At 40.3% G+C, this 24,322-nt stretch overlaps 1 protein-coding gene across 5 annotated transcripts in view; it reads right to left on the reverse strand.

Annotated features, from left to right (window-relative positions):
- PPP4R2 (protein phosphatase 4 regulatory subunit 2) overlaps positions 1-22,019 on the reverse strand; it is a 55,598-nt gene extending 33,579 nt beyond the window's left edge. The window contains exons 1-2 of one of the 5 annotated variants that reach the window (XM_055558492.1): positions 21,787-22,019; positions 18,160-18,241 (exon numbers count right to left, since the gene is read on the reverse strand). In XM_055558492.1, the coding sequence (XP_055414467.1) occupies positions 18,160-18,161 (2 nt within the window). In that variant the 5' untranslated portion in view covers positions 18,162-18,241; positions 21,787-22,019. Of the gene's footprint in view, positions 1-18,159; positions 18,242-18,819; positions 18,861-19,183; positions 19,340-19,404; positions 19,472-21,786 lie in introns of those variants that run through there. The other 4 variants (XM_055558493.1, XM_055558495.1, XM_055558491.1 and 1 more) reach the window with 4 other exon arrangements.
- Between the last annotated feature and the right edge of the window lie 2,303 nt (positions 22,020-24,322).

Raw genomic sequence — 24,322 nt, forward strand, 5'->3', positions numbered from 1 at the left:
CAAATAAAATAGCAACTTACTCTTAAAATGTTTAAAACCTTTTCTTACTTGAAACATGCCAACACTTAAATCAATCTACTAACACTAAACTTAGAAGCCTTTCTTTCAAAATAATTCTTCCAAACTGTCTGTACTACTGGCCCAAAACACTTATGTTTTCTAAACCTTCAAAAAAAGCTAACGACACTGTATTATTCAGATATAAATCAGGAGCAACTGTAAGACTCTATTATTTTAACAAAATTTTAAGAAATCTAGGATACTACTGATGTTTGAATTTCTGAGATATTTAAAATGTGGGAAAAAACATGCTGATGAGAAATATTTACAGAAGTTTAATTTTAAGATGTCTTTCTAGGTAGCAAAGAGATTCTAGGATTAAACCTTTATTTTTTAAAATTTATAATTATGTCAAAATTTTGAGGACTATCTGGAATTTATATGTTGATACATAGCAGAAAAAATTAAAAAAGCAAAAACTTGAAGCAATTTCAATTTTATTCCCACCTAATCTAATTAATCTCTTTAGCACTTCATACATTATGAAGCTAGTATTATTTGACCCCAAAGTTTTCACCGCTCCAAAATTTAAAAATAGAAATGTATATCAAACATGGTAATTATTTTTGGTTGAATTCTTCTGTCTTAAGCTTATAGCATATGCTGACTTAAGGGTCAACTGAAAAAAATTACTCTCTTAAGGAACTACATTTATAAGCTTCCCCTAGTCCTAACTTTAAAGATGAAGTTAACGTAGTTGATACTGGCAAATACAGATAATAGTAGTGAGCAAAACATTAAATGAGGGACTTCCCTGGTGGTCCAGTGGCTGGGACTCCATGCTTCCAATGCAGAGGGCCCAGGTTCGTTCCCTAGTCAGGGAACTAGATCCCGTATGCCACAACTAAGACCCAGCACAAGCAAACTAAATGTTTTAAAAAAATATTAAATGAATATAATACTAATAAATATTACAAGGGACTATGGTTTGTGTACTCACCAGTGCATTCTAAGATACCCAGCACAGGTATATGCTCAATAATTAGTTGCTGACATCCCAGTAAAGATGTGAAGGAACTTAAGCAAACCCGATACACAGAAATTACACAAACACTAACTTGGAGAAAAAAACATAGCAAGGCAACCTCTGCATTCAGAAAACTTCATACCAGCATTTTTTACATAAAATGTCACATAACATGCATTTACTCTCACATAGTACACATTCAATAAATCCCAGCCCCTTTTCCTTCCCACTTCCTTGTTAGCAGTGTATATCTAAAATATTTACTTCATAAAACTCAATTAACATCAAAACTTTAAGAATACAACTGCATAAAACAATCCATACCTGAATGTAATCGGTAAATATAAAAAGACAGACATGCAAAGCATTGACAAATCTTAGACTATGTGTGTGTCCACCCAAATTTTTTATATTGAAGCCTCTAGCCCACAATGTGATGGTATTTGAGGATGAGACCTTTGGGAGACAATTAAGCATAAATGAGGTCTTAAGAGTCAGACCCTCCTAATGAAACTACTGCTTTTATTAGAAGAAATGGGGCAGGGGGCAGTTATGGAGGGCAGGCAGGAGAGCGGCCCTCCCCAGGTACCGCCCCACCTCTGCGAGGACTCAGCAAGAAGCTGGCGTTGGGCAAGACAGGAAGAGAGGTTCTCACCAGAACCCAACCAGGCTGGCACTGTGATCTCAAACTTCCAGCCTCTGTAACGGTAGGAAAACAATTTCTGTTCTTTACATCACCCAGTCTATGGTATTTTCTTACAGTAGCCCAAGCTAAAACAGCAAAGCTACTATTTTGAAGGAAAGATGATACTGAAGGATGTAATGATCAAAAAACAAATTATGGCCTCCAAGGGCCTAGCTTGGTAGAAGAAATAATATATTAAAATTCCCATACAGAGTAGAAAATGGTACAATGGAGACTTTAGAAAAGCAAGATTACTATCTTGTTTAACATTTAGGGACAGGTGAGATGGGGGAAGGGAGGGAGGCTCAAGATTTGAGTGGACATATATATGACTGATTCACGTTGACGTATGGCAGAGATCACCGTAACATTGTAAAGCAATTATCCTCCAGCTAAAACAAAAACAAAACAACTAGGGAGGCTTAGAAACAAGCAAAAGTGACAAAGGATAAATAGAATCTGGACACAGAAAAACTGAAAGGGAAGAAAGCAAGCAAGCAGTCTCAGAATTTTCACACACACAACACTCAAAATGCTGATACCAGTAATGTTTTCTAAATATTTAAAAAATATTTCTTTAACAGATGAAGACAAGTTTTAATTTTTCTATTCACATATTTAATCCAGCTCCTACACTGCACCACATTTTGAGCAAGGCAATTTCAGCCCCATCAAAGCCTACAGAACCACAAACAGAAACAAATAGAAAATCTGATCAATGAATGTCAGATATATGGTAGTTTCTATGGAGAAAAGGAGATCCAAGACAGCTTTTCAGTAGATTCATATGCACTTGAATGGAGCTGGCTGAACAGTCTTAAAGGACAAGTCGAAGTTATCCCATGAAGAAAAATGTCAGAGGCAAAGATGATGACAGAAATATGTTGCAATGTAATGCTAGCAAAACAGAGCACTGCATACTCAGTGAACTGCAAATCACTTGGCAAAGTTATATACGGTGGCAAGAGACAGGACTGGGAAGGTAAATAGAACTCAGATCAAGAAAACAATTTTAAAGACAAAAACAGTATCCGTTTAACAGGATGAAAGTTTAAGAAAGAATGATACAAACTAGTAATACTATACAAGGGAGGCTTCAAATGAAACTTCAGAAGAGAGTGACCCTATATCCTAGTTAGAACAGTCCTGGTCTCCATCTGTACACCTGGTGTTCTGCCCAGCTTACCATGTGCATCATATTTAATGAAGTATTATTAATAATTACATTAAAATGCACAGTTTTGGTAACCTCTCTAATTTGTACTTCCAATTTCTATGACCTTGTCAGACTGTTTGTGAAAACCATGTGTAATGAAGAATGCTTCCACTTAAACACACAGTTAAATCTGAAAAATGACAGAAACAGCCAATCTCTCTCTCTCACCTGTCTCAGGCTCAATTTAATCCTTCCGTTTCAAAGACAGTAAGCAAGGGTGGCTAGGGCAGCTAACTTCTTTGGAGGGAGAGAAGTGGTCAACACTGTCTTCACTAATGTTCCACTGGTGTACCGGCCGGTTGTATAGTGGCCCGTGACTCTGAGAGATACACACAGCAGCCACGCTACCAGTCAGGAGAGTTCATGGGTACATACAGAGCAATTAATTAAGATACCAAGTTGTTACTCCATCCACAAAGTGAGAAATTAAAGGTTCTTTCTCTTCCCTACACATGTAAGAATGGTCCAATGAAGCTAGTTAATGGATGTATTTGTGAAGTAATAAGAAATATGCATACTGGTCTCTGCTCCTAGATCCTAAGAGCTCCTAAAACCCTTGAAAATAAAGGTTCTAAGGAGAATCTTTTGTTCTAATATTTAGTCTCTGGTCCCAGTTCCTCACAGAGAGCTACTAAATTTCTTGGAATTTCCTGGGTGATAAGTCTTTTATTCTCATGAGGTAACTCTGACTCTTGGTAGGTTCCTAGATGGGGACTGGTCACCAGAAACATCGAGTCGTGATTAGAAGTTTGAAGCTTTCAGTCCCACTTCCCACTGTCATTCTCTGGAGAGGGGCTAAAAGTGGAATTAATCATCAATCGTGCCCAGTTGATAAAACCTCAATGCTATGTTAAGTTGCTTCAGTCGTGTCCGACTCTGTGCGACCCCGTAGACGGCGGCCCACCAGGCTCCCCCGTCCCTGGGATTCTCCAGGCAAGAACACAGGAGTGGGTTGCCATTTCCTTCTCCAATGCATGAAAGTGAAAAGTCAAAGTGAAGTTGCTCAGTCGTGTCCAACTCTTAGCGACCTCATGGACTGCACCCTAATAGGCTCCTCCGTCCATGGGATTTTTCCAAGCGGAGTGGGGTGCCATTGCCTTCTCAAAAAAATAAACATCTATAATCTATGGGGTTCAGAGAGCTGAACTGGTGAATCTTGGTCTGGATTGGTGAACAGTAATGTGTCCACATGCTGGGAAGGTGGTGCACTCCAACCTCCACAGGCATCTCATCTTCTGCTCAGAACCTTTCTGGACCTCACCACAGGTATCTCTTCATTTGGCTATTCATTCATAACCTTTAATATCCTGTGTAATATTAGTAAACCAGTAACCTAGATAGTAAACAGTTTTCCTGAGTTCTGTGAGCCACTCTAGCTAATTAACAGAATCCGAGGAAGGGGTTATAGAAACCTCTGATTTTGAGCCTGTTGTTCAGAAAAACAGGTTTAACAACCTGGAGTTGTGACTGGTCTGCAGATGGTGGTGGTGGGAGGCAGCACTGTGGGGCTAAGCCCTTAACATGTGAGATCTGACGCTAACTCTGAGTACAACATGTAACAACTGAATCGTAGGAGACTCAGAATTACTTGGTGGGAAAACCTCCCCAACAAATCTAATGTCAAGACTGTTGTGAGTATAACCAGCAAGGAGCAAGACTTCTAGGCAATATTTGATTCGATAAAAGGCAAAGCATTTTGGACTTTAACTGAAAATCAGGAAAGAGAACACTTTATAATTAAACTATCAAATCTTGATAAGTGTACTTCTTTCTCAAAATTAGACTTTTCTAAGTTTCTCAAGTATCAACAGAATCCTAAAAGATAAAACTAAGAAGTCTTGGTTATACACATCAGTATTTTTATTTCACAGGTCACAAAACAAAACTATCAGAGACTTTTTAAAGCTTAATGTATGCTTTTTCCTATGAAGCAAAATCTTTCAACCTCAGCACTACTGATATTTTGGGTTTGATAACCCTTTGCTGTGGGTGTTATCCCACGCACTGGAGCACTCCAGGCACTCACTGTATCCTGATGCCAGCTGCACCCTCCATTTATAACAACCAGAAATGTCTCCAGATGTTGTTATCCCTGGCTGAGAACAGTTATGAAGTATTGAAAAGGAAAGTGAAGTAAATTACATCATTAAATGCAACCTTGGAGATAAATCCCACATCTCAAAATTCTCACACATCTTCAATTATTTTTCCTTAAAGACTGTTAAGTATTTTACTTACATTTAAATAAAAGTATGTATTTATTCAAAACTAATTTTAAGATAGTAGGAAACAATCTTTAAGATATGTCCATTTTGGGGTGGGGAGTATTTTCACTTCTTCTGCTTGACTAGGACTTCATGACATTTTGAGGTTCACAGCATGTTCTCAGTATTCAGTCAACCTAAGGGCAGAATGGGAGAAGGCAATGGCACCCCACTCCAGTACTCTTGCCTGGAAAATCCCATGGATGGAGGAGCCTGGTGGGCTGCAGTCCATGGGGTCACTAAGAGTCAGACACGACTGAGCGACTTCACTTTCACTCTTCACTTTCATGCATTGGAGAAAGAAATGGCAACCCACTCCAGTGTTCTTGCCTGGAGAATCCCAGGGACGGGGGAGCCTGGCGGGCTGCCGTCTATGGGGTCGCACAGAGTCGGACACAACTGAAGCGACTTAGCAGCAGCAGCAGCAAGGGCAGAATGTAGCTTTTTGTAACTTGTTGTTTAGGATTATTTACAAATAAGTAAACAAGGGCCACACGGAGGGGCGGGGCAGGGCTGGATTTACCGTAACAAAATGTCAAATACAGTCATAAAAATTAAAGATATACCTTTGTATTTGAAGTTTCTTTTACTGATAAATAAATATGACTACCTATCTCAGGAATGGGAGAAAAAAAGGCAGATACATGCCAGAAATAACAATTCCATCTACCCATTAAAACAAAGACCACCTTTTCCTATACAGTTTAGACCATCATGAGACTATTTTAAACTCAAATTATTCCTAATACAATAGAAGCATACCTTATTTAAAAGCAACTTTATCAAGCTACTCTATTATTTTAAAAATAAAAATCTAGCAAAAAGACTGAAAACAAAGGGACAAATCATAGTTTAATAAATGAGGGAAACGGAAAACAACAAAAAGCAATAAACAAATGCAAAGACCCTGGAGTAAAAGAAAAGAAAGCACATTAAAATGAGGTAACATTTTTCATCTATCAGATTTTCAGACTTAAAAGTCTAATAATGCTCAGTGCTGACACTGGACAGGAAACTTTGATATACTGTTTGTATACAGTTCAGTTCAGTCGCTTAGTTGTGTAGTCGTGTCCGACTCTTTGAGACCCCATGGACTGCAGCACGCCAGGCCTCCCTGTCCATCACCAACTCCAGAAGTTTACGCAAACTCATGTCCACAGGGCCGGTGATGCCATCCAACCATCTCATCCTCTGTCGTCACCTTCCCCTTCCTTCGATCTTTCCCAGCATCGGGGCCTTTTCAAATGAGTCAGTTCTTTGCATCAGGTGGCCAAAGTATTGGAGTTTCAGCTTCAGCATCAGTCCTTCCAATATAGTCAGGACCGATTTCCTTTAGGTTGGACTGGTTGGATCTCCTTGCAGTTCAAGGGACTCTCAAGAGTCTTCTCTAACACCACACTTCAAAAGCCTAAATTCTTCAGCACTCAGCTTTCTTTACAGTCTAACTCTCACATCCATACATGACTACTGGAAAAACCACGGCCTTGACTAGACGGACCTTTGTTGGCAAAGTAATGTCTCTGCTTTTTAATATGCTGTCTAGGTTGGTCACAGCTTTTCTTCCAAGGAACAAGTGTCTTTCAATTTCATGGCTGCAGTCACCATCTGCAGTGATGTTGGAGCCCCCAAAAATAAAGCCTCTCACTGTTTCCATTGTTTCCCCATCTATTTGCCATGAAGTGATGGGACCGGATGCCACAATCTTCCGTTTCCTGAATGTTGAGCTTTAAGCCAACTTTTCACTCTCCTCCTTCACTTTCATCAAGAGGCTCTTTAGTTCTTTGCTTTCTGCCACAAGTGTGGTGTCATCTGCGTATGTGAAGTTATTGGTATTTCTTCCAGCAATCTTGTATCCAGCTTGTGCTTCATCCAACTCAGCATTTCTCATGATGTACTCTGCATATAAGTTAAATAAGCAGGGTGACAATATACAGCCTTGACGTACTCCTTTCCCAATTTGGAACCAATCTGTTGTTCCATGTCCAGTTCTAACTGTTGCTTCTTCACCTGCATACAGATTTCTCAGGAGGCAGGTCAGGTGGTTTGGTATTCCCATCTTTTTAAGAATTTTCCACAGTTTGCTACACAGTCAAAGGCTTTGGTGTAATCGATAAAGCAGAAATAGATGTTTTTCTGGTATTCTCTTGCTTTTTCTATGATCCAACAGATGTTGGCAATTTGATCTCTGGTTCCTCTGCCTTTTCTAAATCCAGCTTGAACATTTGGAAGTTCACAGTTCACGTACTATGGAAACCTGGCTTGCAGAATTTTGAGCATGACTTTACTAGCATGTGAAATGAGTGCAATTATGCGGTAGTTTGAGCATTCTTTGGCATTGCCTTTCTTTGGGATTTGAATGAAAAAAAAAATGTTTTTGAAGGTCAGCTGGCATTATCTATCAAAACAATAATGCACATAAACTCCAACCCATAAACCCCATTCTTGCAACTGTGCCAACATAATTATGCTCACTTAAGCATCGTTTGAATTGTTTTAACTGTGAGCAACCCTTTAAGACCATCAAAAAGGACGCTAAATAGAGTCAAAGAATTGAATACACACGACCCCAAAAAAATCAGTGATGTGTTTTGATAAAAGATATATAAATACAGCAAGTTACAAAAACCAAACTGCAGAATTTGGTATCACGTTTTTTAAAAGAACCTTTACACATACATGCATTTACAAAAAATCTATTAAGAATATACACAAAATAGGTTAACAGTATAGTTTGATTTTTCTTTATTCCTGTGAGCATTTTTAAAATAAAAAGCTTTTAAAACTAGACAGGCTTCTCCAAAGGAGTATTAATTTCCATAATCTTTGCACATGATTTTAATCTAACTTATTACAGATACAATAATTAAATTAATGATCCATTAAATTCAGAATGCAGTTATTCTAACCAAGCTTGTTAACCAATATGGAGATATAAAATTGAAAAGCATATATGTGATATTCCCCAGATTTAAGATACTTGTAGAACTTTCAGTCTTTTTAGAAACACTGAAAGTTCTACAAGTATTTGTATTTACCACTTGTCCATATACTCACCTAACATTTTGGAATTTTTTAAAGTGGCCCAATCCAAACAAGAAAAAAGATTAATAAAGTGGCCAAATTCTAGTTGTGGCATTCACTTCTGCCAAATGCTAGAGCAACTAAGATGGCAAAACCAAATGCCAGAGATCACATTTATCAGAAAAGTGGATGACAAGGTAACAAGGTATACCCATGAACCCTCTAATATGAACAGTTAGGACAAAATTGTCTTATAACAGCCTATTAACAGGAAAACCCAGAGTTTACCAACAGTCTTCACAGGTGATAACAGAAAACCAGGCCATATTCTACCCACTTCAATATTACTCTTTGCAGAAATATTCTAATGTGCAAAGGCCCTAGAAAAGGTGGACCAGTCTCCAGTTAAAGAACCACTTGGAGAAAAAAAGACCAAAATCTCAAAAGTTACCTTGGAATCCTCATGGACAGTACCCTTAAAATAAGACCAGAATAAAACCGTCTCCAGAAATACTAAATTCACTTTAGTACAAACAATTCTGAGTGAAATATTTTGTTGTTAACAAAAAGCTATCTCACCCTCCTTCCCAACAATACATAATAGTGCAAAAATTACAGATACACTTGTAAAACCTCTTGAAAAAAGTGAAAGTGAAAATTGTTCAATCGTATCTAACACTTTGTGACCCCACGGACTATACAGTGGATGGAATTCTCCAGGCCAGAATACTGGAGTCTGTAGCCAGTCCCTTCTCCAGGGTATCTTCCCAACCCAGGGTCAAACCCAAATCTCCCAGGTGGATTCTTTACCAGCTGAGCCACCAGGGAAGCCCAAGAATACTGGAGTGGCTAGCCTATCCGTTTTCCAGCGGATCTTTCCAATCCAGGAATCAAACCAGGGTCTCCTGCACTGCAGGTGGATTCTTTACCAGCTGAGCTACCAAGGAAGCATAAAACCTCTTAAATCTAACTTCAAATCCTTGTACAGTATGTATTTTCTCATTTCACCACCTGTAAATAGTATCACCTACCTCCCAATATGACAAAGGTAAGATTTTTGGGTGATTGAGAATAACAAATTCAAGATGCATACATTAAAGAGGCATATACATTCCAGCTAAAAGTACATCAGTCTCACTATCTATATGCTTCAAATTTATACCTCTGCAAAATTACAATTACTGAAAAGTTTCAGCATTTGACATCACTGGAAAATGATCAAAATTACAAATGTTAGGGTACATCAAGTCACCTACCTTACTAACTCTTTCAATCAATATCCCCTAATAGTTTTTTTTGGAGAAGGAAATGGCAACCCACTCCAGTATTCTTGCCTGAGAAATCCCACAGACAGAGGAGCCTCTAGTCCCTAAGGTTCTAAGAGTTGGACGCAACTTATGACCAAACCTCCACCACCACCTTCCCCATACGTGCCACAACCCCATTCCCCAGGAAACTACCTGCAGTGTCAGTGCCTTAGGTGATGGGATCACAATACAGCACAAGGAAGGGGGGCTGGACAGGTATGCAGGGTCTGGCTTGGGTAAACAGCATAAAAGCCTCAGAAATTACAAAAATAACAGTGATAACAGATTCCTACCAAATGTGAAGCTTCAAATTCTAAGTAGTTTTGTAAGGATTCTCAGATGTGAGAAGATTGCTGAACAAGTGCCAAGTGGTATAAAGTACAGGTTATGGGAGAATCTGAAGTCAGAATCTGCTGTGCTGTGCTTAGTCCCTCAGTTGTGTCTGACTCTTTGAGACCCCATGGACTGTAGACCACCAGGTTCCTCTGTCCATGGGGATTCTCCAGGCAAGACTACTGGGAGTGGGTTGCCATGCTCTCCTCCAGGGGATCTTCCCAACCCAGAGATCAAACCCAGTTCTCACGTGTTGCAGGCAAATTCTTTACCGTCTGAAATCAGAATGCCTTGAGTTTAAAACCCAATTCGGTCACTCACCAGCTGCACCATCAAAACTATTAAGTTCTGCGACCCTTGGTATCCTTATTTTAAAAAGGAGATACCTACTTCAGGGAGTAATAGTGAAGATTAAATTAGGGCAAGCACTTTAAACATCTGACAGTGTCTGGCACAAAATAAATGTTCATTAAAGGTACACCTTTAAGGAAGAAGAAAAAAAAAAACAAAAACCCAAAACCTGAAATAGAAGTTCTTATGTGAAAATTCTAGTCCCAAGATTTCTGACTCACCACCTCAAAATCAATCAAAGACTCTAACTAGGTAGAAGTACTAACCAGCACCACATACAACAAAAAATAACATTAGCAGAATCAGACTTAAAAGAGTCAAAATACTAAAAAGGCCTCACCTCCTGCAGGTAGCTCAGGCAAATAAGGAGATAGTACAAGTACAGGTATGCACATCTGAGACAGTCTAAGTCAGACTTGGCTATAGGAAGAAGAAAAATATAATAGCTGAAGCCAAATTCTGACAAGCCAAACAGTCAGCTCAGTCACAAGTATAAAGAAGCTTGATGAGATTAGAGAACTGAGATCGTATTACCAGTCAGTATATTTTCATTCCTAGGATTTCATTTCAGTAAGCTACAAAAACTCGCAGGTATCAAAACTGGTATTAAGTAACTGTCATTTTTACTATTCATTTCTATTTTTTATATCACAGTATATAAACAATCTATGATTTGTTGAATGCCTGGTTTAGTCGCTAAGTCATGTCCAACTCTTGTGACCCCATGGGCAGAGGAGCCTGGCAGGCTGCAGTCCATGCGATTCTCCAGGCAAGAATACTGGAGTGGGTTGCCATTTCTCTCTCCAAAGGATTGTCCCAACCCAGGAATCAAACCTGGGTCTCCTGCATTGTAGGCAGATTCTTTACCAACTGAGCTACATGGGAAGCCCCAATTGTTCCTTATTTTGGTACTGGACGTGGTGGCTGTTGAATGCCTGATATTTCATAAAAACTCTGTGACCTAAGTGTTATTAATCATATTTTCAGCTGGGGAACAGAGCAAAAGAGGGCTTAGGTGACTAATTTACTCCATCACGGTCACTGAAACAGCTTATAATGAAACCAGAACAGCCTGCTAACCTCGAGTCAAGGAGATGTAAGCACAGAGACAACAGAGATACCTTGACATAAACAGCTCCAAGTTTGTCTTTTACTCTACAGTAGATTGTCTCAATAAAGCTATCCACCCCGCCACCTCGCCACAAAGTCAAACTGGTACCTTGTAAAAAAGCCCTACTTGAACTACCACATATGACATGTTATTTACTATATGACACATTATTACTATTATTTATATATATTTTTTATTATTTTTTTTTTACTAATTGAGACTTAAATTAGCTCTTATACACTTTACAATCAATGGCGTATGTTCTCAATCATATTCAATCTATTTTGATAGGAACAGAGTTAGGAGGGTGGTTATAAGGACTGTCAAACCTAGACAGCCTGATATATAAAAAGGACTACTTTTTATATAAATAGCATATATAAAATGGGTGAAACCAAAGAAAACAAAAATGAGCAACTGAACACATCTGAAGTCCTAGCAAAAATGAAGACCTAACAGTTCTCACGTTCACCAAGTATTTTAAAATATAAAGCTTTCACAGGCATTAAGTACTAAATTAAATAACAGCTGACAGTCTCCTCTTCAACTGTCTACACTGTTTTGCTAAGTGACTTAAATTTTTCTGCCATTGATACTGAAAACTGATTTAGGAAGGCAGACACAAGCACGAACCCTCACTCACCCTTCCACCCCAATAAACTCCCATATCAAAAAGGTAAAAGACCAACAGTCCACAAAACAGAGGGAAATTATTGCAGGCTGTGAATCATAAATTCCTTACGTTCTTACTGGACCATAAATTCCTTATGTTCTTACTAAGATGATGTTTTGAAACCACGTGAAGTTGGTGACAGGCTTCCCAACAATCCATAAGCATTATGAATTCACGCTCACTGGCAGGCACAAAGAAGATCTCTGGATGCAGATAAAAGGCAACTTGTAAGTGCCACCAAGACAGACATCATGGGAACCCCTTTGTGGCTCTCATGAGCTAGTGAGAACACTGGCTGGTGTCTCTCATCCAAGTACAGAGAAGTGATCCTCATTTTTTTTTAATTGTCTCCAAACTACTGACCTATGCAACATACCCCCAGCAAACATCTTCACCACTGGCAGACATTTAACAGCAACCACTATGATTATGCCCCACCCTTAATCACTGTTACTGCAATACCACCCCGCTAACTACTGCCAAAACATCAACTCCTACAAGGCTTCTGAAATGGAAGGAAACTTGGAAATCACCCCTTCTAAGTTCCTCATTCAATGTCTGAAGGAAGTGTGGCTCACGGTACTTAACTTGTTGGAAACTAAAACAGTAGTGGAGAGGGCTGTCACTGTGCACTAGGGACCAAGTTAAACACTTACAAAGTATAAACCCAGTGAATCACCACAACATCCCTTGAGGTAGATTTACTTCATTACCTATATTTACTATAAGGAAATAAGGCATCGAGTAGTCAGTCGGCCTGCCCTGGTGACAGACTAAGTGGTAGAGCTGGGAATTCAAACCCAGGCCCGTCTGACGCTGTCCTCACTCTCAAACCAGAGCTCTTTCCACAAGATTAAGTACCTCAGACTTGTTTCATAAACCAAATGCTCTCTTATTTAAGCTCAACACATAGACAACTGTAATTTTTATTCTTTCCCCAATTTTACTATCTATAGTTACATATTTTCATTTATTCACATCCTCACAATATCTGAGGCAACTACATGGTATAAACCCCATTTTTCAAGTGTGGAAACAGGTTCACAAATGATCAGTCCTAATTCACACAGACACGCTGCTAACCTAAATTCAGAATCAAGCCATGCTCCTTCCAAGAATGACATTACCACATGCTAACTCTCATGAAATTAGGGGACTAGCCAACTACTAGTAAAAATTTGGACTAAACATGGAAAATATGAACTCATTTGTACACCCAAATGATTGAAGAGTTGAAGTTAATTCCAGTCAGAAAACAAAGTTGGCACATCTAGCTTCTAGGGCTTCACGCAGTAGACACTGTGCAGTGTACAAGACACACTGGGTTTGCAGGTTCGATGTGATGAAACAAAGGAAAAAAACTATAATTTTCTTCATGTTCCCATCTTAATCACTGCAGTTACTAAAATATTTAAATGCAAAAGGGCATCCACACTTAACTTTATTTACTGAAAATCTACTGTGCTTCCTCTGTGTACCGCTGTGATAATGGCACATACATGACAGGAATTTAGATGGCACATGGGTAATCAATACTAATCAACACTTTATTAGTCATAGATTTTAAAAAGATGCAGAAAGATGTAACTAATTCAACAAACCACTGGTTTCAGACTTTATTTCTCATTAGATTAATAGGAAGAAATTAACATAATGATTATACTTCTGGGAAGGGGCAAAATGAGGGCTTAGACTCTATCTGTAGTATTTTTACATCTTAAAAAAAATCTGAAGAAAAAAGTAACCTAACCTAAAAATAAATAATTATACAGATGCTAGGATGTGGCAAAAATCCCAAAGATAGTGTGTGAAACTGACATTTTAGAAATAACATTCCAAGTAGCCAACACTATGCTAGACAAAATTCCCTCCTAAAGAAAGCCAGAGAAGGATTTAGCAGCTTCACGGACTTAAGGAGATTTTATTTATAATGACGCACATCTCAGTTGTTGATTACTACTACTTTAAAGTAACTTAACTGCGATTTTCTTAGTGATATGTCAAAATTAATAAACACAAAGAGCTTGAAACTGCAAGGAGGGAAAAAAGCAGACTCAATATAAGCAGTATCAACACAATTAACAACTACTATTTATTGAGTAAATAAATAATGTTAACACTTTACCAAGTAGTGTTTGGTTTTCTAAGTTTTCCATGTATGATGTACTCATACTATGTAGTACTATCATTATCCCCATCTTATAGATGAAGAAACTAACTTAACAGGGACTGACTTACAAAGTTCTCCTAAATAGCATAATTCTAAAAGGATGGCAGAGGTGCTAGAATTTTTCATCTCTCCAAAACCCCTTATGTCAGATGTTAAGTACACAGCAAAACCCAAAACCAATAAGCAAAAACATTTACAATAAATCTACCTGAACAAGGTTATCTCACAATCCCCCCAAAATAAGTTAATGAGGAAAAACTCACAGTCAGATGACCTGAACATTATAAGAATCTGTACAAGAGGAAACAGAAGTCATAGTGTATCTGAAAGGGCTACAAATAGGAGAAACACAAAATAGCCAACAGTTGTTCACAAGAAATCATGGCAGGTCAATCTGAGAACAGCTGAAACTGAGATACGTATTACTCCAGTAATAAATGAATAGAAAAACCTCCAACAAGAGCTGAAAGCAACAGTCTTGTTCCCATGAGCTCTTGAAAGTGACCCACCAGACCTCCCATCCAGAGGAGACCCCACACACAAGAGAAAGAGACAAGATAAAGGAAACAGAAGCTCCAAATAAAAGCAAAACAAAACCTAGAAATTTCAGAAAGCAAGCTCCATGCTCTAACACTTCACAAAAACAATGAGAGCTCTGGGAAGTTACAACAGCTACTCTGAACCATGACTCCTACTCAAAGTTCAGGAAAATTACTTTTATATAAAAATGCAAGACAGATATCAAGGTCAAATCAGATATGAAACTGTTAAGAGAAAAGGAGAATAAGGAGCAGAATAACATCCCTTAAGACAGTGAAGCAGAGCTAGAAAGACTTGATCAAAAACCTTAAACTATTTCAAAAGGAGCTAAAAACATGAGAAAAATGATGCAAGTCAGTCAGAGAAACTCAGAAAATGAAGCAATAGAATACAGCAAAGATCCAGAACAGAAAAAACTACTTCAGGAAACAATGACTAAACTAGAACGCATAGAAGAACAAATGATCACAACAAATAATGCAGTAAGAATCCTTCAAGAGAGGAAATTTTTAAAAATCAAAATGGAATTAAATTTAAAATTTCACTTTCAAATACACTGTTAAGAGAATAAAGATAACCCACACAGTCGAGTATTTGCAAACCACATTAGATAAAGAATTTGTATCCATATATAAAGAACTCTCAAAATTCAGTAAGAAATCAAAGAACTTCATTTTGAAATGGGCAAAGATGTGAGGCATCAACTTACTAAAGATACACAAACAGTAAATAAACACTTGAAAAGACGCTCAACATCATTAGTAATTAGGCAAATACAAATTACAATTCCTATGCAATAGGTACCTATTAGAATACCTGACATGAGGAAGACTGATCATAGTAAGTGTTGGAAAGGATGTGGAGAAACTGATCTGAACTCCCATACTGCTAGAGAAAAGTAAACTAGTACAATCACTCTAGGAAACAGTTTGGCAGTTTCTAAAGTTAAACATACACATACCATATGACCCAACCATTCCACTCTTGGACGGGTTGCTATCCAAGAGAAAAGAATATACAAAGACACATACAAAAATGTTCATAGGTTTTTTTTTTTTTAACCCAGAAATAATGCGAATGTCCATCAACAAGTGAATGAACCAAAATCTGTAGGATATCCATGTAAAGACTACTACTCAAAAATAAAAAGGAATCAATTATTGATTTCTGGACATGGAGTCATCTTAAGTTACCCTGAGTAAAAAAAGGCAGACATAAAGCAATTATCCTCCAATTAAAAAAAAAAAAAAAAAAAACTGTTAAAAGGCAAAGAACACACTGTATGATTGTATTTACATACAATTTCAGAACATGCTAACTAATCTACCTGAGGGGATGAGAACACACACATGGAAGACAGGTAACAAAGGGCAAGAGGGAGTAATGTTTATACAGTCTCCACCTGGAGCGCAGTGATAGTTTCATGAGTGCAGATGTCAAAATTTACCAAAATATATAGTTCAATAAATGAAGTTCTTTTCAATAAATGAAGGGTTTAAAAAAAAAAAAAAGCATTACTGAATAAACTTATTTTCTAAAATAAGAAATGAGGGGAAGAAATTCAGGAATTCTTAAGAAACCCACCTATACTAAAACATCAGCAAGATCTGAACTGCTATCCTTTAGATTTTCAATCTCCTATTTACAATCTTAGAAGTTAGACAAAGCTCAGTTTAACCATAAATGATGACGGAAACTGCAAATTTCCATATCAAAAGTTAAGGCATGCTCAAATTGATTAAAAAAACCAAAGACTAAATAAAACTAAATGTAAAAACTGTCTGAATCATAAATTTAAAAATATCTTCCAAAATCCATAAAGAATCTAACACCACCGGTCATTTTAATACAAAAATAGTAAGACCTGTAGTAAGACCTAGAGATTGGGAGGGAGGGAGCAGGAGTGTAGACAAGGATGGGACAATTGATGATCTTCTAAAGTCCTCTATTAGATAAATAATTGTCCAGAAAAAGCAGGTTAAATTTCCCAAGCCACTTGGTGATCCAGTCAAACATGATATTAAAAAGCTTCCTTGAAGCAACTTTCAACTATTTATACATTTACGGCCAATGCACTGTATCAAGAAGGGAAGGCAATCTCCACAGACCCAGAAAGAGGTTTTAAGTATTTAACTCCAAACAATCTTGTTTATTAAAACTCTGAAGTAAAACGCTTCTCCTCCTGCTATTATAGAGGTATAAGTTAGGACCAACTAACAATTAATACAAATTAGTTATTCAGCATCAATTTTTTAAAAATCAAGATGTTCTAAGAGACTATAACTCAGAAGCAAAAATTACTTTTTTTAAATTCTGAAGAGTTCCACTTTTTTAAGGCAGTAAGTATAAACTTAAGATTGAACGCATCAGTCAAATTCCTAAGGTGACTGGTAATTTTAATAAGCACCAAGGAGTTTCAGTTGGTTGGCATGACCATTAAAGAGGTTTCCCCCACCCCTTTTAAAAGCAGGCTAGTTATCAGGAGACTATGCTGCAACCATAAGCAAATCTTGTAAGAAATGAACATTTGCTAATAAAGCCAAACAAAGCATACATTACATAATTGCTGAAGCTTACACTCTTTTTATTAGGCCTCAAAAAGAATTTTTAAAAACCCCACTTTTTAACACTACACCTTCCAAAACCTCTCCCCTTCCTGCTTCCTACCCCTACACAAAGACAAGACTACAAAATCAGTCACCAAATCTGCACTGCTCTCTACAAATAAACAGCCCAAGAATGAAAACAACTCCTGCAAAACACACTAGACACAATGAAACAATATGTTCCTTTGAAAACAATCTTAACGTCACAGTGTAAGTCTTCGATTCATAAATGTTCCTTTGAAAACAGTCTTAACTTCACAGTGTAAGTTTCAGATTCACAACATTTGGAATCAAGCCTAATAAAATGCTGAGCATATGCTAACAAGTTAGCTATCCTAGAAAGTTTACAGGACAGTCAAGACTGTAGCATCTGGAATTTGTCAGATAATCACCCTGAGTGCCCAAGAGAATAAACAGTAGTGATACTTCCAGCACCCACATATATAAATGACAACAAAAGGCTGGATACCGGACAATATGAGAAAATATCACCAAAAAAAAAGAAGAAGAATCTGAAATAGAATCAAAGCCACAGAATTCTGGAAATAAGCCCGCTTGTTATGGCCAAAGAGTCACAATGGAACATGCATTCTTCCTTTTTCTGGCTGTTCTAGACTAACACATTCTAAATGTGCAAAAGCATAAAGAAAAATTTTAATACAATTTAAAAATTCATTACAGAGCATGGTGTGAAGTGAATGAAGCATATACACTGAATAAATGCTTTAAATATGGGGCCTGTACAATTTAGACAGATGGATTAGTCAATGCTTCTGAAATACACCTCTGTCCCTTTCCTAAGCGATTCTTAAGGACACACAGGTTTATGAATACGATTACATGTTTTCAACTCACATTGTTTCTCCAGTCTTGGCTACATGACAAAGAAACTGATCCAGGACCGGACAAACTTCCTTTTTCCCCCTCTTCTCAAAATCTAGATAAGGGAAGAAACAAAAGTTATTAGTATTTTTCAAAGTCCACCAACCATTTCCAATGCCCTTTAAAAACAAACTTTCCTCTCCAGTCATTCCTCATATAAAGAAATTAATTTAATTTAAAAAGCCTCTCAAATAAATTCCACCTGACTCTCCAACTTCACATGTCACTCTTTACAGATAACGAGACCCTTCCTAAAGGGGGCACTTCTCCACCAACCATCCTTAATGTAGTCCGGGGGATTCATCTCAAAGACCTGTTAAAATAAAAACCCCAAATCCCAACTCCCCCCAAACTGTTTACGTGAGGTTCATAAATCTGCGTTATATGAAACACCAGCTCCCTCTTGCAGTCATCAACCAATGATCCTTGGTATCAAAGTCTAATTCTCAAAACGCTGCAATCACGTATTCTAAGTTCTCAAGCCTGTTGCTCGGATGGCGAGCAATTCGGAGCTGGGAAGGCGACCACTTCAGAATTGGGGCGCCTGGAAGATGACTCCAGAAGCTTTGAAAAAAGGGCCTCCAGAGACACTTCAAAGTTGCTCTGCCGCCCCCTCTACCCCCGCCCTAAAACCTTTCACTTTTTCTCTCCCCTCGATGTCCGGTGTGCAGGGGGATGACAGAGAATGAAGCCTGCCTGCGAGGGGTCTGCGGGCCCACGAAACGTTCACGGGGAGTGGGAGAGGGACCGGGCCCCCTCGAGAGCTTCCCGACTCCCCTCCCCCAGCCCAGACGCCGGCGGCCGACACAAAGCCCAGAGCGGGGCGGGAGGGAGCTGCCCACGGGGCTCCCCGCCCCCGGGAAAGCGGGAGGGGGGATGGGAGCCGGGGAAGCGCGCCCTCCCCCCAGCCTGGCCCCGCGAAGTCACTCGCCCAGAAGGGAACGGAGAGGCGACCACGGAGGGTGAGGAGGAAGGGAGAGGGGGCAGCTACCCCCACCTTTCAGCGCCTCCTGCAGCCTCTCGACGTCCATGGCTTCCCGGAGTCCCTCGCAGCCTCCGCCTCCTTCCGCGGGTCTCCCGGGGACCGGAAGGCCTCCCCCCACCCCCCCGACGCCCTCCCCCTCCCTCGCACACACTCCGGCACGCAGGCGATTCGGGGGGGGCACCGAAGGGAGCTGGGGGAAGCGAACGAGAGAGCGAGACCGAGAGAGCGAGCACCTCCCCGAGCCGCTACCACCAGCCCTCCAACATGGCGCCCGGCACGTCACCGCGCGCACGCTCCTCGCCGCCGTCCTCGCGCCCGCGGCGCGTCCGGACCCGGAGCCCGAGAGCGCGTGCGCGGCGGAGGCGTGCGGCCGCGGCCAGCCCCCAGACCCGGTAGGGCCGCCCCGCCTATCCCTGGCCGGAGCTGCCTGCACCCAGCTGGAGGCGGAGTGGTCTAGGCGGCGGGGTGGCGCAAACAGTTTAACTGTGGATCCCTGCTGTTGGCTAGCTGTGTGACCTTGAGCAATTTAATCAGTCCCGCTGAGCCTCCCTTTCCCCGTCTGTACAATGATGGGAGTAGTATGAACCACTCTTTACGGTTGCTGTGAAAACTAATTGAGACTGTATACACACAGAACACGCATTAAAAAAAAAAAAAAAAGTATCACTAGTAATCGTGACAAAATTAACTCCCTGCCTGAACCCAAAGCACCTCAATGGCCCAGCTTAGAAAAGGAGTAAATGCAGCAAAAGCATGAGAAGTTTAAGCAGTGGAACCAACTGAATTTAAAGTCCAACGCAACTATTTATTACTACTACTTGTGTGACCTAGTTGCTTAAACTCACATAGCTTCTGTTTTCTCATCCACAAAATGGAAGTTTGTGAAACTGCGACGATAAACCATTGAGCACATGTGGTGCCTAGAACATAAGCACTCAAGTTCATGTGGCTGCTGTTTTTATTATCATTATGGTTTTGATTACATTACATAAGCGCCCAGGAAGTTAGGGCGGAGACCTCAGAAGTCCTCTCCCAGCCCTGACATCTCACAAATGGGATAGCTGAGGCGTAGAGACATAGACTAGCAAAACAGGAGAACCTAGAACTTCTGGCAACCAGCTAGTGTGTGAACACCTTTATTACTCTCCCCTGTGAGCTTTTCAAGAAAAGTTACTGAATTGTTCCACCATCGCTTCTCAAAGCCTAACACAAAGGAAGGAAGGGAGAGAGGGAGACAGGGAGGACAGAAAGCTAGTTCTTGACTGGTGTTAGAAAGTGCAAATTTAGATGCAGCCATCACAAGTGTTGACCCTCTTAAAAGATAGTGGCTTTGACCCTGACCGTAGGTGGCAGACGTAGGGAAAACCCCCACTACAAAAAAAATAATTTCTTCAATTTTGCCATCAGAGAACTAGTCCCTAGTATCTTTAGACCCTTTCACTGTTCTAAGCATCCTGTTCAGTTACAAAGAGCCTTGTAGATGTATTAGAATGGTGTCTTCACAGTGGGCCAGTGCTTTAAATGCGCCCATGCTTGTGTTTGGTTGCTTCAGTCTTGTCTGACTCTGCAACACTCTGGACTAAAGCCGACCAGGCTCCTCTGTTCATGGGATTTTCCCAGCAAGAATATTGGAGTAGGTTGCCACGCCCTCCTCCAGGGGACCTTCCCCACCCAGGGATTGAACTCACATCTCCTGCATTACAGGCGGATTGATTATGGCTGAGCCACCAGGGAAGCGGGTTAAATACACTGGATTTAGTTTATTGTCCCCTGGAGAAGGAAATGGCAACCCACTCCAGTCTTCTTGCCTGAAGAATTCCAAGGACAGAGTAGCCCTTCCAGTCTGAAGGGGCCTGTCCTCTACACAGCAAAGCTTAACCTCCCCCTCTGCCACCCTGGACTGTCTTTAAGCAGGGGTCTTCTGGTAAGATCTGTGTGGAACAATACCGTTACCACTAGCCATGTGTAGGTATTTAAATTTAAATTAAATAAAATTTAAATTCAACTCTTGAGTTGCTCAATATAATTCCTCAGTCACGCTAGCCACATTTCCTGTGTTCAGAAGCCCCACGAGGCCAGTGACCTTTGCATTGTACAGCAGAGAAAGAAAATTCCATGATTGCCTAAAGTTCTGGAACTTTCTGTTAAAGAACTTACCTTGCTAATTTCTTACACCTTGCTCTGTCCCTTTTCATCAGCTGTTCCCCTCACTTGGAGATGCCTCCAAAGCAACTTCTAAAAACTGGATAAGGTCCATGAAAGGAGATAAAGTACACACAGCAGCCACAGCCTAAGGGAATCAGGAAAAGCTTTCCCAAAGGATGTAGTTGTGTTTAAGCTGAGAGCTGAATTTTGAAAGGAAAGTAGCCCAAGTGAAGTGGAGAGGAGAAGCTTTCAAAGAGAAAAACTGTAGATGTGCACGGGCCTTGAAATGAGATTGAGGAGTGAGGTGGTTTCAGTCTGGCTAAAGCTGAGAGTGCAATGGAGGGAGAAGCAAGGGATAAGGCTGAGGAAATATTTTATTTAGTTCCTTTCTTCCTTCTTCCTGGGAACTTTTCTCTAGCCAGCGGTCATCTCACTGTCTGCGATTGCTAGAGCCTCCTATTGGTACTCACCCACTTAGAGCAAAACAAAACGTGATGTCCAACCTCTTCGATTGCCCCCAAGATCCTTGCCTCCTGGAGTTCATGCCCTGGTGTAGTCCCCTTCCAGGTGAATCAGAGCACGTCTGTGAACAATAAGTGTGATGGAAGGGATGGTATTTGACTTCTGAGGCTAGGTCATAAACTGTTCTCTCTAGAAGAAGCCAGCTGCCATGTCACCAGAACATCAGAGCAGCCTGTTTAAATGCCCGAATGGAGAAGACTGATGGCTTTAACTTGAGTCTTTCCACCCCAGGTAATCTGCATAATCTGCAGCCCCAGCTGGGATCTGGACCACAGCCTTGTGAAGGATCCCAAGCCAGAACCACCCAGCTAACCTGTGCCTCAAGTCCTGATCCACAGAAACTATGAAAGATGAAAAATGTTTATAATTGTTCTCAGCTTCTAAATTCTGAGATAATTTAATTACATAGCACTAGATAACTAATGCAACAAAGGAGAATATTAATAGTAACTAATAATAATAGTAATTAATATTAATAGGCTAACATGGAGAAGGTAATGGCAACCCACTCCAGTACTCTTGCCTGGAAAATCCCATGGACAGAGGAGCCTGGTAGGCTGCAGTCCTTGGGGTCTCGAAGAGTAGGACACGACTGAGCGACTTCACTTTCACTTTTCACTTTCATGCACTGGAGAAGGAAATGGCAACCCACTCCAGTGTTCTTGCCTGGAGAATCCCAGGGACCGGGGAGCCTGGTGGGCTGCCATCTATGGGGTCACAGAGTCAGACACGACTGAAGTGACTTAGCAGTAGCAGCAGCAACAGCAGCAGGCTAACATTAAGTATTCTCTATGTGTCTAACATTCTTCTAAGCACTTGAGAAAAATATTTAATTTAATCCTTGCAAAAATCCTATAAATGAGATTATGACCCCCCACTAAAGAAACTGAGGTATAAAAAAGTAAACTAACTTGTCCAAGGTCACACAACTACACAGGCAAGTGACTGACCCATGATTCAAACCTGGACTGATTTCAGAGCCTGAGACTCTCTGTTGTACTCAAGAAGGTTGCAAACGACCAGGGGAAATAAGACAAAAGTATAGACTCTGATGCAAAGTAGAAGGCAAAAACGCAATTCAAATGGTCAGAGGCCAGTGACATCTCTTCCAGGCAAGGATAGAAGTTACTTTTTGGAAGAGACTAACTTAACGATGGGAAAATATTTGTACCACAAGAGAAGAGACTTTCAGGCAAAGGGGATGGTATTAACCAGGCAAACAGTCCATGAGGGCTTCCTCTGTGTTGCAGAGAAAACGTGTGGAATTTCTTCCTTGCACAGAGACTGGGTATAATAGAGATGTCCCTTCAATAAGTGTGAATATGCAAGAAGATTAGCCCGTTCCTCTGGGTGTACACAAGAGGGAAAAAGCCTGACAACACAGAGGAGGAGGTGGAAGATGGAGACAAAAGAACGGGAAAGAGAAAACAGCTGGGACTGTGTCAGAAAAACATGTGCAAGGATCTTTTTGTAACCCCAGAGAGAATGACTTGAGTTTGGGCCATCCCTCTGAGATGATCCTGTGGAAAGCGAGAAGAGGGGATTGAGGAAAAGTATAGAAAATTCCACACACCATCTACAAAGCCTGAAGGGCACACAACAGGCTGGATTAAAATGCCAAAAGAGAGACTTGGAGGCTCTTTGATGTTCATGGTCTTTTATTCATGCTTTTTAGTCCTTATTTGTAGATCACAGTGGGTTCCAGAATGAAGCTGAGGTAGGGGAAGGTGGACAGTAAGGGTGAATCCAGTTTTCCAAACAAATAAGAGAAAGCGTCACATATCATCAAGGTTAACTTTTTCCCAGAGACTTTCAAAACCTAAATTCAAAAAACGTTTTATTTTATAATGAAATATCAGATCAGATCAGATCAGTCGCTCAGTCGTGTCCGACTCTTTGCGACCCCATGAATCGCAGCACGCCAGGCCTCCCTGTCCATCACCAACTCCCGGAGTTCACTGAGACTCACGTCCATCGAGTCAGTGATGCCATCCAGCCGTCTCATCCTCTGTCGTCCCCAGTGTGATTGTTTCGGGTGCACAGCAGAGTGACTCGGCCATACATATACATGTATCCATTCTCCCCCAAACTCCCCTCCCATACAGAGTTCCGTGTTCTATACAGTAGGTCCTTGTTGGTTATCCATTTTAAATACAAAGATTGTGTTTTGTTAAAAATTAGAAACAAGTGCAACAAAAAGTCTGCTCTAAAAGAACCAGGGTTGTTTTCTGTGATGCCACAATGGTGTGGTGGCAGCTGGTGGCCACGCTGGGGTGAAGACCAGAGTTCGGAGAACAGACTGGCAGGTACTGTCTGGGTGGCTGGCTTCATGAAGTTTGCTGCAATCCTGGGGGTGCACTTCAAACTGTGTGAATGAAATGGGAATTTATAAGGAGGGAAGGGCACTCCATTGGGTTTCCTTGGTGGGTCAGTGGTAAAGAATCCGCCTGCCAGTGATAAGATGCTGATTCAATCTCTAGGTAG

This window comes from Bubalus kerabau, chromosome 20, assembly GCF_029407905.1.
Source record: "Bubalus kerabau isolate K-KA32 ecotype Philippines breed swamp buffalo chromosome 20, PCC_UOA_SB_1v2, whole genome shotgun sequence".
Classification (NCBI taxonomy): domain Eukaryota; kingdom Metazoa; phylum Chordata; class Mammalia; order Artiodactyla; family Bovidae; genus Bubalus; species Bubalus kerabau.